Source organism: Artemia franciscana, chromosome 11 (assembly GCF_032884065.1).
Source record: "Artemia franciscana chromosome 11, ASM3288406v1, whole genome shotgun sequence".
In the NCBI taxonomy this organism is placed as follows: Eukaryota; Metazoa; Arthropoda; class Branchiopoda; order Anostraca; family Artemiidae; genus Artemia; species Artemia franciscana.
Genome location: NC_088873.1, coordinates 18,106,804 through 18,120,636, shown reverse-complemented (window position 1 = coordinate 18,120,636; position 13,833 = coordinate 18,106,804). Strand labels below are relative to the sequence as shown.

The window sequence follows — 13,833 nt, the reverse complement described above, 5'->3', positions numbered from 1 at the left end:
AAGAAAAAAATAAAAAAGGAAAAAAATAAAGGAGAAAAACAAAACTAAAAAACGAATGTATATACAGACCGGGACACCGGGATACAAATGACGACCGGGACACAGGGAATATAAATGACGACCGGGACACAGGGACACAACTACAACGGGGACGCCGGGGGGCACAGGGGGATATAAATGACGACCGAGACACCGGGACACATGGAATATAAATGACGCCCGGGACACTCAAAGAGAAATCACAGACTCGGACACCGGGACACAAATGACGACCTGGACACAGGGACAAAACTACAAAGGGGATGCCGGGGGGCACAAAGGGGATATATAAATGACGATGGCGACACAGGGAATGGTAGATTAGCAATCACCATCAACAAAGCTCAAGGGCAATCATATGTTGCATTTTCAAGAGTCGGTAAACAATCTATTTATATGCACAGACAATGGGACAGCAAAGAATGTTGTATATTCGCAAGTTTTACGTAGTTAAAAACATATATGTATATATATCTATATTCACAGGTGGGACATAGGGACACAACTACAATGGCGCGTAACTAATATGGCGCGTAACGACTTACGCGCGCGGGGGGGCTTGGGGGGGGCGCGAAGCGCCACCCCAACAGCTAGTAAGACATAATTTACGTTTCCCTAAGGGAAAAAACAACATAAGACGCATACTCTTTTGTGTGTATACAAAAACAAACGAAGTAGGTCTGGGATCTTGAAAAAAAGTGTTGCCTGATTGTATAGCCTTTATGTCATAATTTTCAGACGAGCTATGTGCAGATAATTGCTATGGACACTTGAGAATTATAAAGAGTAAACTGTCTTAACAAAAAAAAATGCCTGTTATTTCTACTTGCTTTTTGTATTTATAATGGAAAGGTAGTGTAGTCTTCATCGCTATTTACGTTTAGCTTATGAGGAGCTGATGACCTATGAAATCTTTTATTAGTTCAGGGAGAAAATACGCTAATGTTCAACAATCTAACATTAAAATGTAAAATAATCAACTGCTAATATCTAAAATAATCAACACAATATTTTCGAATCTTGCAGAAATTAAATTCTTATTCCCATGTCTTCTATATACAAACTACAATTAAATACCCAGAAAGAAGCGCAATTCGCTCATAGATTACAAATAACAATTAAAAAAAGAAATACAATAGACACCCTTTACAGTAGCCAAAAAAAGTTACTTCTGCTAATTCGACTCCAGGAAATTCGCACGACCTAAAAATATTATCTAATCTTCGCACAGACCCATCTGTTATAATTACTAAAGCATACAAAAGCAATTTACCTGTTGTCATAGATACGATAGATTATGACAACAAAATTTATTTACACCTAAAGGAAGAATATATATATACAACAATGACTCACGATCATCCTGATCAGTTTGCTAATAAAATTATAACCGAATTATAGAATCTAAAACAGAACGGTAAAATCACCCCAAAAGTATAACTTCCCCCCTTCTTCCGCTGGTAGCTTTTGTCGGTTTACCAAAATTACGTAAGCAAGGTGTTCCCTTAATACCTATCGTAGCACTACGAAAGCCCCTGCTTCCAATGTTGGAAAGTCACCATGATCATTTAATCAAAGATTCAATAACAGGAACAGATTGCGAGGCTTTAAAGATTTTGGTTAAATTTCTTAAGTAGTCAATGCATTTTCAGCTCCGTAATCCTTTTTATCAGTAAATGAAGGGTCTACCGATGGGGGCACCTCTGTCCAGGTTGCTGGCGAATATATATCTAGAACACCTCGAAAATTTAGGTTTTAATTTTCTGAAATATATATCTTGGGCGTTCCATGGCTGACGTAATATCACTTTGGAATAATGGGGGAAATGAACCTAGGGTCTTTTTAAAGTAACCTAATACATATGACTGAAATTTGCAGTTTATCTTAGAAATTGAAAATAAATTACCGTTTCTAGATGTATTAATTATTCGTGGTATTCATAACCTGTATTTTACTATTTACACAAAACCCACACAAAATAGCAGATATCTTCATTTAAATCGAATCACCCTCCTCCCCCCCTACACAAGTTATAAGAACCGTTGTAACCTTTCGTCGATCGTTCCCTAAACATTTGCTATGAATCTCACATCACAGACGAACAAAACTTTATCAGAGACATGCTCTTTGGAAATGGATCTACCATTATTCTTATTATCAATAAAATTAGCCGTAGATTGGAAAGACATCCCGTAAAATCAAGGGTCTTTTACCTTGTGAATCTCCCGACAAGCCCTCAAATATAATCTATCTTCCACATATCCCAAAAATCATTACAAATAAAAAAAAATCCTACACAAAATAATCTGAGTGTAGTATTTACTACTAATTCTAAAATCTTGAACCTCCTAAATCCTGGTAAAGATAAAACGCTAGTTACTCGCCAAAGGGGGTTTATCAATTGTCATATGACTGGTAACTACTATGTTGGTAGAACCCGTCAGAATTTAGAAAAACGCCTGCAACAGCACAAAGACGATATAACCAAAGCTTTAAACTCTAATAGTACTAATATTTATTTTGATTCTGCTTTAAACAGCCATATTTTTGATAACCCTTGCCATAAAATACTTTTTGAAGAAACTTCAATGTTTCTTATGTCCAAGTCATTAGCAATGACTTGGGCATAAAACAGCTTGTTCGAGAAGTGATTGAAATTAGAGTCAAACTAAATAATAATATTTCTTTAAATAGGACTTTAGAGGAGTACTCACTAAATATCTTATGCATAAATTTAATTAAAAACGATTTAATAAATTATTTTTGAAGCTAGTTGACAATAGCTTACCACTGAACCTGTTGCACAAACATCTTTGAGACTAGCTGCCAAAATTGCAAGATCAGCTTTGAAAGCTTTTTTTTAACTATTTCCATTTGACTGAATTGCCTTTTTTCACTTCACTTGATGTACCAGTCCTGGTTGAACTTCCCTGAAGTAAAGATGCTTAGGGTAAAGGTTACAGTGTATTACGAAAAATATTCCCGGTTGTTTCTTCTTGTTATTTGTATTTATGACAAAATTTTTGCCACCTTGTTTACTACTATTTTATTTTACTGAAAACTATGGTCAGCACAAAGAGTAAGTACATCGCATACTTCATTACACGGAGGAGGATTGAACCGTATATAATCGACATCATCTGGCAGAGTGAAAATGAGCTGCAGGCTTGGAGGCTGTTGTCCCATTGAAGGAGCAAGTCGATTTACATCATGCTCCTCTCCTCGCATTGTCTAGTAACCATTTGCATAGTTGTTTAAGCGTCGCAATATTTCTTCAAGAGATTCATTAGATTATGAGAGCTCCTATATTTTAAAGGATGTGCGAGGCGTTCTTCAACAGCTTCATCAGGGTCTAAATAGTACATTTGGCCATATAAAGGTGGTTAATATCCCCATCAGTGGTTAGTGATGGATATACCGCTAAATTGATTTTATGATAAATTTGTCAAGCTACTTTAGAGCTGGAAAGATAATCCTCTTCAGTGGTTAGTTATAGGCAGTGATCGGGTTCCAGATCCAATAGATACGCATGGGACTATAAAGATCTTCTATGGACAAAATCGGCACATAATTTGGATAACCGGTTTACTTAGCAACCAGTTTCGGTCACGAACCTTACCCACCAACCAGATTGCCTGTACTACAACAGTTACATCATTTGCATACTTAAATGAGAACCTAATTTGCACATATTCAACATGCACTGAATCTGAGGAATGACCACTTTAGTAAACTGGTTTATTTGAATTCAAGTGAAACAGTTGTATCAGCGTAATCATAGGAATGACAACTTGAGTAAACCGTTTTACTTGATTTCAAATGGACTAATAGGATTTATGATATAGTATTAAACTTTACTTAGCCGCATATATTGATATAGGCACAGTAATCCTATGGTGTAATCTATAAACTTATTTTTTTGTTTCTGGATTTTAAATGTTTTTTGACGGAATTTTCAATGCGTTTTATGATGAGAGAAGAATTTTAATGGATCCAGAAAGCGACGAGTAGGCTATCCCTTTTTTCTTACAGTACGTGCTTGGATAAAGTAAACTGGCGAACCTTTGTCCCCAGTGAAGAGGGAACTTATTGTCATCAATGTCCCACCTGCAAAGGGCCCCATTTCCTCTTCCTCCCTTTTTTAACTTTGAATTTTTTTAACTTTGAAAATTATTCAACCATTTCTTTTTGGAACTACAATTTTTCAATTTATGTTCTATGTGTTAAAATGACACTAAATATACTTATAACGAAAGAAATTCAGTTGTGATATTATCGAAATTCGAAATGTAGATTTTATAAATATGTTAGTCGTCATTTTTACTGTTATAAAAATAATGTTTGTAGTGACATTTTTTTTACTCTTTTTTAGAACTTAAAAATTTCTTTGTCTTTTTGTGGGGGACTTCCAACAACTTGTTTTTAACCCTTTATTCCATTTTGGGGTCACATATAAGTATGAAAAGACTGTACATAGCCATTTTCCAATATTTGAAGTAGGGCTTTAGTACATGCTACGATAGTCCTTATGGGAACACCTTGCTTATGTAATTTGTTAAACCGTAAAATTTTGGACAAAGCCTAACACAAGGTAAAACTTTATCGTATACTTTTGAGGTGATTTTACCATTATATCAATTCTTTCGATCAATTTCTTTTTTATGTAATGTAGTTTTTATGGCACTTGGTATTAACCAAGTGACATATAGCAATCGCCAGTTCTGTCGGTCTGTCTGTCTGTCGGTCCCGGTTTTGCTACTTTAGGCACTTCCAGGTAAGCTAGGACGATGAAATTTGGCAGGCGTATCAAGGACGGGGCCAGCTTAAATTAGAAATAGTCATTTTCCCAATTTGACCATCTGGGGGGGAGTGGGGGCCGGTTAATTCGGAAAAAATAGAAAAAATGAAGTATTTTTAACTTATGAATGGGTGATGGGATCTTAATGAAATTTGATGTTTGGAATGATATTGTGTCTCAGAGCTCTTATTTTAAATCCTGACCGGATCTGATGATATTGGAGGGAGTTGGAGGGGGGAACCTAAAATCTTGGAAAACACTTAGAGTGGAGGGATCGGGATGAAACTTGATGGGAAAAACAAGCACAAGTCCCAGATACATGATTGACATAATCGGAACGGATCCGCTCTCTTTGGGGTAATTGGGGGGGGGGTAATTCTGAAAAATTAGAAAAAATGATGTATTTTTAACTTACGAACAGGTGATCGGATCTCAATGAAATTTGATGTTTAGAAGGATATCGTGTCTTAGAGCTCTTATTTTAAATCCTGACCGTATCTGGTGACATTGGGGGGGGGGAGGGGAGTTGGGAGGGAGAAACCTAAAACTTGGAAAACACTTAGAGTGGAGGGATCGGGATGAAACTTGGTGGGAAAAATAAACACAAGTGCTAGATACAGGATTGACATAAACGAAACGGATCCGCTCTCTTTGGGATAGTTGGGGGGGGGTACTTTTGAAAAATTAGAAAAAATGAGGTATTTGTAACTTACGAACAGGTGATCGGATCCCAATGAAATTTGATATTTAGAAGGATATCGTGGCTCAGAGCTCTTATTTTAAACCCGACCAGATCTGGTGACATTGGGGGGGGGGGAGTTGGGAGGGGGAAACCTAAAACTTGAAAAACACTTAGAGTGGAGGGATTGGGGTGAAATTTTTTGGAAAAAATAATCACGAGTCCTAGATACATGATTGACATAACCGGAACGGATCCGCTCTCTTTGGGGTAGTTGGGGGAGGGGTTAATTCTGAAAAATTAGAAAAAATGAGGTATTTTTAACTTACGAACGGGTTATCGGATCTCAATGAAATTTGATATTTAGACGGATATCGTGTCTCAAAGCTCTTATTTTAAATCTTGACTGGATCTGGAGACGTTGGGGGAAGTTTGGGGTGAGGGAACCTAAAATCATGGAAAACGCTTAAATTGGAGGGATCGGGATGAAACTTGGTGGGAAAAATAAGCAGAAGTCTTACATACGTGATTTACATAATTGGAACGGATCTGATCTATTGGTGGGGGGGGGGGGGTTAATTCTGAAAAATAAGAAAAAATGACGTATTTTAACTTACGAAGGAGTGATCGGATCTTCATGAAACTTCATATTTAGAAGGACTTCGTAACACTGATCTCTTATTTTAAATCTCAACTGGATCAAGCGTAATTGGGGGGGGCAGTAGGGTGGGGGACCGGAAATCTTAGAAAATACTTAAAGCGGTGAGATCAGGAAGAAACTGGATGGGAAGAATAAAAACCTGTCAAAGAAAACGACTGACATAACCGGCGCGGATCTGCTTTCTGTGGTAGAATTGGAGGGGGGGTAATTTTGAAAATTGAAGTATTTGTAACTTACGAAAGGGTGACCAGATCTTTATGAAATTTGATATTTAGAAGGATCTTGTGCTTTAAAGTTCTTATTTAAATTCCGACCAGATCCTGTGACATTGGGGGAAGTTGGAGGGGGAAACCGGAATTCTTGGGAAACGTGAAAATTGGAGTATTTTTATCTTACGAATAGATGGTCGGATCTTAATGAAATTTGATTTTTAGAAAGAATTCATGTCTCAGCTCTCATTTCAAATCCCGACCAGATCGTTTGACATTTGGGGGAGTTGGAGGGGGAAATCTTGGAAAAACACTTGGAGTGTAGGAATCGTGATGAAGCTTGGTGGATAGAATAAACGAATGTCCTTGATACGTGATTGACAGAATCGTACTGGATTTGCTCTCTTTGGGGGAGTTGGGCGGAGGGGTTCAGTGATTTGGCGAGTTTGGTGCTTCTGGACGTGCTAGGACGATGAAAATTAATAGGCGGGTCAGGGAGCTGCACAATTTGACTTGTTAAAGTCGTTTTCCCAGATTCGACCATCTGGGGGGCTAAAGGGAGAGGAAAAATTAGAAAAAATTAGGTATTTATAACTTACGAGTGGGTGATCGGATCTTAATGAATTTTGATATTTAGAAGGACATCGTGACTCAGAGCTCTTGTTTTAAATCCTGACCGGCATTAAGCCTCTTATTTTCCTTTTTAAATCAATCTATTGATTCACAGAATTTTGTTAGAGCTCATGCCATATGATCTCTTGGCTCTTCTCGCCTCGTCACAAGTGCCATAGGAGCTCTTAGCTCATAATATATCAATTCTTTCGATCAATTTCTTTTTTATATCATGTAGTTTTTAGTTTAGCATATAGTGTGAAATACCTTGTTTGGTTTACTCACGAATAAATACTTACTTACTGATCAATGCGATCTTGATTCATTGCTGTACATATATTTTCGTCCTTCAAGCGTGAATAAATTTCGTTGTCGTAATCTATCGTATCCATGACAACAAGTGAGTCGCTAAGATTAGATACTGTTTTTAGGTCTTGCGATTTTTCTGGTGTCAAACTCGTAGGAGACTAACTTTTTTTTGGCTGTGGTAAAGGGTGTCTATAAGACACCCTTTACAGCAGCCATAATAAAATCAGCTATAAGAAAAAAATAAGCCTTGGACAGATTTTCAAATCAAAATTTTTCTAAAGATTTTCTTTCGGAGGAAATAACTGGTCTTTTTCGTTTTTTGTCTTTAATAATGTGTAATAATATTATTAAGTGTAATGTATGAGCAAATTGCGCTTCTTTCTGGGTATTCAAGCGTAATCTGTATCTAAAAGACTTAGGAATAAGAATTTCACCTCTTTAAGATTCAAAGAATTTTTGTTGACTATTTTTAACATTAGCTGTTGATTAATTTATATTTTAATATTAGATCGCTGAATATTCACATGTTTTTTCCTAAACAAATAGAAAAAAAGTTATCATAGGTCACCAGCTCTGCATAAGCTAGACTTAAATAGCGACGAAGACTACACTACTTTCCATTATAAATACAAACAAATCAAAACAGCAAGAAATTTTTTTCCTTAAGACAGTGGATCGTTATCCTTAAATATTTTGACCCTACATCCAAGGGCCGTCACCAGGAAAAAAAAATGAAAACATATAAAAGAAACTCACGTTAAAACACGACCATTAAACCAAAATCTTTTTAAAATGACTGCATCCTTTTTTTTTCTGTTCTAAGTATAAAGAAAAATTTAATCATTTAAGCCGTAATCCAGTCTTGCTCAGGGGCTTTCCTGACTTCAGCTTCTTGCCGCCTTTAGTTTCTCCTCCCCAGATGGTGCTTCAATGTCGACGGCTAGAGTTAGAAATGGTGTGTTTGGTATATCTGGTATATACCAGATATATTATCTGGTATATATTATCTGGTATATACCAGATATATATTTTGGTATATCTGGAGCATCAGCAGGTGGTGGTCTATTTAACATCTTTTCGAAATGCGTCGCCTAGGCTTTGTTTACTTTGCTACTGACCATTTAATCATTTAAACCGTAATCCAGTCTTGCCCAGGGGCCTTCCTGACTTCAGCTTCTTTAGCCTTTAGTTTCTCCTCACCAGATGGTGCTTCGATGTCGACGGTTAGGGCTAGAAATGGTGTGTTTGGTATATCTGGAGCATCAGCAGGTGGTGGTTTATATAACATATTTTCGAAATGCGTCGCCTAGCCTTTGTTTACTTTATCAGGGTCAATTAGAAGTCGTCCAGATTCATTTTGGACGGGGCCATCCCTCTTCGAACGTTTTCCAACTATTTCATTGGTGATGTGGTACACTGACCAAGAGTCTCCCCGTTTAGCAGCTTCTTCAGTCTTCTCAGCTTTCTGTTCAAGACTACAATACTCATCAGCGCGGACGCTATTTTTTATGGCTTTTTCAAGCATAGCATATTCTGGTTCAAGGACGTGGCTCAGATTGAGAAGTGATTTCTTCTTGTCAGCCTTCTTCTTGACCCGATCCCAAGATTCGACAGAGATCCATTCTTCCTTTGGCGACTTTTTCATACCAAGCGTTTCGTTGGCCGATCATTATTGGTGTGCAGTCCAAGCTGCCCCTGGAGTTTCATCTCGCAGTAGATGATAGGTATCGAACCTGTTTACCAGCTTTAGCACAACCCATGACCGGATTTCTCGGTCACTCACTTTTTTGCAGTCATAGGATTGTTGCCTAGTTGTCCTCACCTTTCTCGGGGCCGACAGCTTTACTCTGATTTTGGTAACCATCAGACTATGGTTAGAGAAGATATCGGCGCCTCTAAATACGTGCACATCATATAGCAATGTCCACCTCTTCTTACTAATTAAACAAAAAAAAAACAAGTTTTTTTAAATGAAAGTAAGGAGCGACATTAAAACTTAAAACGAACAGAAATTACTCCATATATGAAAGGGGCTTTTCGTCCTCAACGCCTCGCTCTTTACGCTAAAGTTTGACTCTTTCTCTTAACTCGACTTCTTAAAAATTTAAAAAAACTTTAGCGTAAAGTGCGAGGCGTTGAGGACGAAAAGCCCCTTTCGTATACGGAGTAATTTCTGTTCGTTTTAAGTTTTAATGTCGCTCCTTACTTTCATTTAAAAAAACCTTTTTTTTTTGTTTAATTTCTGGACCTTTTTAAATTAATACATTTTTTTATCTTTGCTCTCCGCGCATAAATAATTAAAATGAAATTTATATATTAATTTTTTTGGGCTAAGTGGGTTTATTCCGTATATGAAAGGGGCTTTTCGTCCTCAACGCCTCGCTCTTTACGCTAAAGTTTGACTCTTTCTCTTAACTCGACTTCTTAAAAATTTAAAAAAACTTTAGCGTAAAGTGCGAGGCGTTGAGGACGAAAAGCCCCTTTCATATACGGAGTAATTTCTATTCGTTTTAAGTTTTAATGTCGCTCCTTACTTTCATTTAAAAAAACCTTTTTTTGTTTAATTTCTGGACGTTTTTAAATTAATACATTTTTTTATCTTTGCTCTCCGCGCATAAATAATTAAAATGAAATTTGTATATTAATATTTTTGGGCTAAGTGGGTTTATTCCGTATATGAAAGGGGCTTTTCGTCCTCAACGCCTCGCTCTTTACGCTAAAGTTTGACTCTTTTTCTTAACTCGACTTCTTAAAAATTAAAAAAAAACTTTAGCGTAAAGAGCGAGGCGTTGAGGACGAAAAGCCCCTTTCATATAAGGAGTAATTTCTGTTCGTTTTAAGTTTTAATGTCGCTCCTTACTTTCATTTAAAAAAACTTGTTTTTTTTGTTTAATTTCTGGACGTTTTTAAATTAATGCATTTTTTTATCTTGGATGTCCGCGCATAAATAATTAAAACGAAATTTGCATATTATTTTTTTGGGGCTAAATGGGTTTTTCATAGTTATAATTGGAAGATTTTGAGAAAAAAGGAGCGAGAGAGGAGGCCTAGTTGCCTTCCAATTTTTTGATTGCATAAAAAGGCAACTATAACTTTTAATTTTTTACTAACGTTTTCATAAGTAAAAAATATACGTAACTTACGAATTAACTTACGTTGCGAACTTCTGTATTCCTATGTTTTATTGCGTATATGAGGGGGCTCACTTCTCGTCGATACATCGCTCTTTACACTAAAACTAAAATTTTGTCCCAATTCTTTAAGAATGACCCCTGAATCACAAAAGACGTAGAATAAATAGTTGAAATTACTAAAAATAATTTAGCGTAAAGAGCGAGGTATTACGAGGAGGTAAACCCCTCATATGCCTAATAATTTCTGTTCGTTTTAAGTATTAATGCTGCTCCTCACTTTCAGTAGAAAAAACTGTTCATATTTATTTTTTCATTGTTTTTTTATAATGCTAGAAAATCCTGCGCCCCCTCCATTGAAACTCTCATCCCCCATGAGAAGTTCCTCCATGGAAAGATCCTCCCACGTAACCCCCCCCCTTAACTCTCCCTCCAAACCAAAAAAAATCCCCCTGAAAAAGTCTGTACACTTCCCAGTAACCATTACTATATGTAAACACAGGCCAAAGTTTGTAACTTGCAGCCCCTCCCACGGGGACTGCGGGGGATTAAGTCGTCCCCAAAGACATAGTTGTTAGGTTTTTCGACTATGGTGAATAAAATGGCTATCTCAGAATTTTGAACCGGTGACTTTGGGGAAAAAATGAGCGTGTGAGGGGGCTTAGGTGCCCTCCAATTTTTTGGTCACTTAAAAAGCGCACTAGAACTTTTAATTTCCGTTAGAATGAATCCTTTCGCGACGTTCTAGGACCACTGAGTCGATACGATCACCCCTGGTAAAAAACAAATAAACACGCATCCGTGATTTGTCTTCTGGCAAAAAATGCGAAATTCCACATTTTTCTCGATAAGGGCTTGAAACTTCCACAACTAGGTTCTCTGATACGCTGAATCTGATGGTGCGATTTTCGTTAAGATCGTATGACTTTTATGGGGTATTTCCCCCTATTTTCTAAAATGAGGCAAATTTTCTCAGGCTCGTAACTTTTGACGGGTAAGACTAATCTTGATGAAATTTATATATTTAAAATCAGCATTAAAATGCGATTCTTTTGATGTAACTATTGGCATCAAAATTCTATTTTTTAGAGTTTTGGTTACTATTGAGCCCGGTCGCTCCTTACTACAGTTCGTTACCACGAACTGTTTGATAATAAAGTGGTCGATCTGGTTTTTTTTTTGTGCGTCCATTAGGTGAAGTCCAGGAGTACTTGTGTATATCCTTATGGGCGAAGATTACGTATTGGGGGTCATGTCTGGGTACCTCTTTCATGATTGAAGAACGTCTCTATCTTATCGTATGTGGAATCATTAGTGAATGCATAACACGCAGCTAGGGTCATTTTGGCACGCTTTTCATGGAATCGAGCACTTATAATGCGGCTGTTCACGAATTTCCAGCTAATCAGGGATTTTGCCGCAGGTTTTGAAATGACTACAGCTACACCAGTTTCTCCTTGTGTTTCATAGCCGCTGAAGATTAAGGTAGTTCCCCCGCTGAGCACTTGCTTTCCATTTCCCAGTCATTGCACTTCTCAGAGGGTCATGATGTCTAGCCGATAGTTGGTCATCTCCTTCTCTAGCTTTTCTACCCTCGATAGCTGTGCTAGCGTTTGAACTTCACGAACAAGTGAGCTAAGCCCAATAGGCTGGTCCGCTTAAGTTCTCAGGCTGGTTGTCGTGTTTTAGGATGAACATATGGCCAACAAGACCCCTAAACTCGCAGGCGAAGGAGAGACCTATATTTTTCTAAACGTTTGGGTGATGACACGAGTAAACGGCGAGAGTAACTATTTTTGCCCAAGGAATCTCCGTCGTTCTGGGAGTGGGTTGCAAGCTCACTCTATTGCGGGCTTGGGACTGTCAACACCCGAACATAGGTTCAGAGTGCAGGCGGAGTTACATAGTCTTACCAGTTACATAGTCTGACGAACATAGGCATTGCCACACATTTTGTAATTACTATATAACCGGGTATAAACATAATGGTGTCTTGTCTGTATTTAATCTGGAAAAATGTTTGCAGAATTTCACATACATTAGTATGATTACAATCTAAATATTAAAAAAAAAGTTATAAAAGTATCTTTTGGTTTCTAAGGAGTGTTATGGGCATTTAAAAGCCCCGACTTTCAAAGCTTATATTTTTTATATTTTTAAAATTGATGTTATTGTTATACCTGTTTGTATTTCCTTTAAATTGAAATGTCTAAAGAATCTAAATAGTTTAGCTCTGTTCTAAAAATCTCTGAATCATAGGATTAGCCATGTCCCATGACCCTCTCCAAATTACATCCCGGAATCCATGCCTCACCCAAAGCAGTTTTCAGTGTATCGTCCACAGTTAAAATGAAGGCCTTATAAATTGATTTTTTTCTTTTTTTATTGTAAATGCAACGCCATTCCCCTTTCTATACTTAGCCGTAATTTCGCAATGAGGAATCCTGTCAGCCATTCCCCACCTTCTCAGAGTTGGACCTTTTTCACCCGTCTCCTTAATACGCTATGTGATTGTACTGTTCTCTAAACTTAACTATTTATTTTTAGGTATAGATAACACAACATGCCACCTCTCACCAACGTTGAAATTGAAGTAAAGAATTTTATTAGTGGAAGTTTTTTTCCAAGTACTCTGGGATCCTGGCTGAATTCTTTTGAGCCCTCGTCCGGCAAGATATGGGCCAGAGTTCCAGATAGTTCGCCTGAAGATGTATTGAAGGCGGTTAATTCAGCCAAGGAGGCTTTCTCATGGTAAGGTTGTACTGATTCTGAAGTACACATTCAGGATTTTCGTTCAGGGGGTGGGAATGGAGGTTTACAATAAAAACTTTTTAAAACGCATCAACAATTTGTTTATTTTCGTTTTTGTATTGTTTGACGAGTCAGAAAAAAAATTCGGGGAGGGAAACCCCAGTTCCCCCCCCCCCCACTGAGATGTAGTGTCTTTGAAAATCTTGTCAGAACAAAGATCAGCCTGCTCAATTCAAGCATCCAGAGAAACATTCAGTTTTCTTTAGTATGTCTTTGCCTTTTATGGTATTATATGGCTAGTTTTTAATTTTTCTCTTATGTTACTCGATTTGGGAAAATTATGCCACTGATTAAATACCAGGGGACCGATCTTCGCTCGGTGAGAAGAACGACTGTTTTTTAATCTGTTTTGCAAAACAACTTTAGTTTCATTTTCTATAGAAAGAAAAACCATTTGGCTGTTGGAAGTCTGGTTATTTGTGACGCTGGCACGTACGCAGGGGGGGGGGCTTCGGGCCCAGCCCGCCCCCTGAAACTTTGTGAAATGTTTAATTTCCCCATGGTTTCTTGGGATTTCTGGCAAAAGTAGGACATTTATTAAGAATCTAGATACATGTGTGAAGCCTTTTTTGGGGGATTTTACA

The 13,833-nt window shown here is 37.4% G+C and overlaps 1 protein-coding gene across 5 annotated transcripts in view; it reads left to right on the top strand.

Annotated features, from left to right (window-relative positions):
* LOC136032913 (2-aminomuconic semialdehyde dehydrogenase-like) overlaps positions 1-13,833 on the top strand; it is an 89,592-nt gene that overhangs the window by 36,031 nt on the left and 39,728 nt on the right. For all 5 annotated transcript variants that reach the window (XM_065713367.1, XM_065713369.1, XM_065713368.1 and 2 more), the window contains one exon: positions 12,986-13,189. In XM_065713367.1, the coding sequence (XP_065569439.1) occupies positions 13,002-13,189 (188 nt within the window). In that variant the 5' untranslated portion in view covers positions 12,986-13,001. The remainder of the gene's footprint in view (positions 1-12,985; positions 13,190-13,833) is intronic.